Source organism: Austrofundulus limnaeus, unplaced genomic scaffold (assembly GCF_001266775.1).
Source record: "Austrofundulus limnaeus strain Quisiro unplaced genomic scaffold, Austrofundulus_limnaeus-1.0 Scaffold79, whole genome shotgun sequence".
Lineage (NCBI taxonomy): Eukaryota > Metazoa > Chordata > Actinopteri > Cyprinodontiformes > Rivulidae > Austrofundulus > Austrofundulus limnaeus.
In genome coordinates this window covers 1,850,331-1,852,066 of record NW_013952481.1, presented here as the reverse complement: position 1 = coordinate 1,852,066, position 1,736 = coordinate 1,850,331, and the positions used below count along the sequence as shown (strand labels likewise).

The 1,736-nt window shown below is 41.3% G+C and overlaps 1 protein-coding gene across 2 annotated transcripts in view; it reads right to left on the bottom strand.

The window, feature by feature from the left end:
* The window catches only part of clcn1a (chloride channel, voltage-sensitive 1a), a 32,119-nt gene that overhangs the window by 26,223 nt on the left and 4,160 nt on the right, over positions 1 to 1,736 (bottom strand). For both annotated transcript variants that reach the window (XM_014011342.1, XM_014011343.1), the window contains exons 2-3: positions 709 to 991; positions 503 to 634 (exon numbers count right to left, since the gene is read on the bottom strand). In XM_014011342.1, coding sequence (XP_013866796.1) covers positions 503 to 634; positions 709 to 991 — 415 coding nt within the window. The remainder of the gene's footprint in view (positions 1 to 502; positions 635 to 708; positions 992 to 1,736) is intronic.

Sequence of the window (1,736 nt, the reverse complement as noted above, 5' to 3'; positions counted from 1 at the left end):
ATATAACATTTTAGACACATTCTAGACAGTTTATCAGCTAAAAAAAGTTAATTTTGGGGTAAGTTACTCTTTAAAGTTTGCTGCACAACATTTAGACAAGCCTGTGTAATACTGGGAGAATATAGTGTAAGTGTCACTAAAATGATGTATGTTATGAAAAAATGTATGTTTATTTCTAACTGTTAGGTTTATGTATTTTAAGTTGTTTGGTTTACGTTTTGAGATTCATGCTGGATATGGGCACCAGTGACCCACGCGACCCTGAAAAGGAAGAAGCGTGTACAGAAAATGGATGGATGGATGGATGGATGTAAAAACATGACTGATAATCTGTGAAATATATCCAGTTCAGCTGCTGTTTATCCATCAAATTCTATGGTGACTTTGAGCCATTGCCCTTTTTGGACGCCATTTTTGCTCCTCCATGCTGTCACAGGTGTTACCAGTGGGCGGTATGGGCGGGGCTCAGTCTAGTGATCTATATTCAAGTCTATGGTTGTACCTTGCAGACTCTTTGCACTGGCGTAGTCCATGGTCCAGCTGACTAGAGCCATTGTAATTCCCAACAAAACCAGAAAAATCCAGTCCTCTCCCAGCCTCGTCACCAGAAACCGCTGCACCCGAGCGATGCAGTCTGTCAGAAGCAAACACAGATCACCAACCAGGACCCACAGCGTCCACTCTACATCCACGTTTTCACTTCCTCACCTCTGCACTTGGAGGAGCAGCGTTCTTTCTTCAGACCGGACGTCAAATCCTTTTCAGCCGTTTTCTCATCGTCATCATCAGCAGCAGCCTCGTTTTCCATGTTGGGCTGAGACTTGGCCGTGTGCCTGCCGTGGTGCTGATGGCCATGGCTGTAGCTGTGCCGCGTCCTCCCGAGGTTGTGATGCTTCTTGATTTCGTGCTTCTTGATCTGCCTCTCTGTCAGCAGGCGTGTGGCCTCCCGTCGGCCCGAGCCGCCTTGGTTCTCTTGGTACTCCCCATAAAGCTGGAAGCCAATCAGTGAAGCGTCCCCATCAAACAATTAGAGCGAAGGAGGGCAAATCAAGCTCGAGCATCATTCATTCATTCACAGACATGTAATGAACTGGTAGAAAGTGGAGCGTAATAGTACTCTGGCAGAGAGGTTCTGTGTTAAAAATAGACAGAACCACGTGTTGACCCCCAAACGTGGGCTCAGCCTCCAGATTTATTACCTCTGGCCATGCTCCATAAAAACTGCCCCAGACATCTGGGGAAGAGATTAATTCTCACTCCAGCACAAGTAAACATGTCTAYGCTTCCTGAAACTTGCCCTTGTTTTGTCCTTTAAACAAAACAATTAATGTTAAATTATCATTTAGTATCATCTTCCTTTTTCTCCTCTGCATTTTGATTCAAAGTAATAAAAATATTTTTATCAGTCAGTTGCAAACTRATTCATCCCTCTTAGTATTTGTTATACTTGGTTGCTCAATTTGAATTAAAACCTCAATAAAAACAATAAACCTACAAAAACACCTCAGATTGATGACATTCAATGGAGGAAAATATTTTAACACTTTTAAATCATAAATTGCAAAAATGGTTCATTCTTCCTCTTTTCTGATTCAGCTTTTATGCTATTCGAAAAATCTGATTAACTGCATTTTTAACAGTACATTTATTTTTGACAACACAACAATGAATCAGGACATTTGGAGTTTTATAATATAAAATAAATCCATTCAATAGCATGTTTTTTATTGGTACAC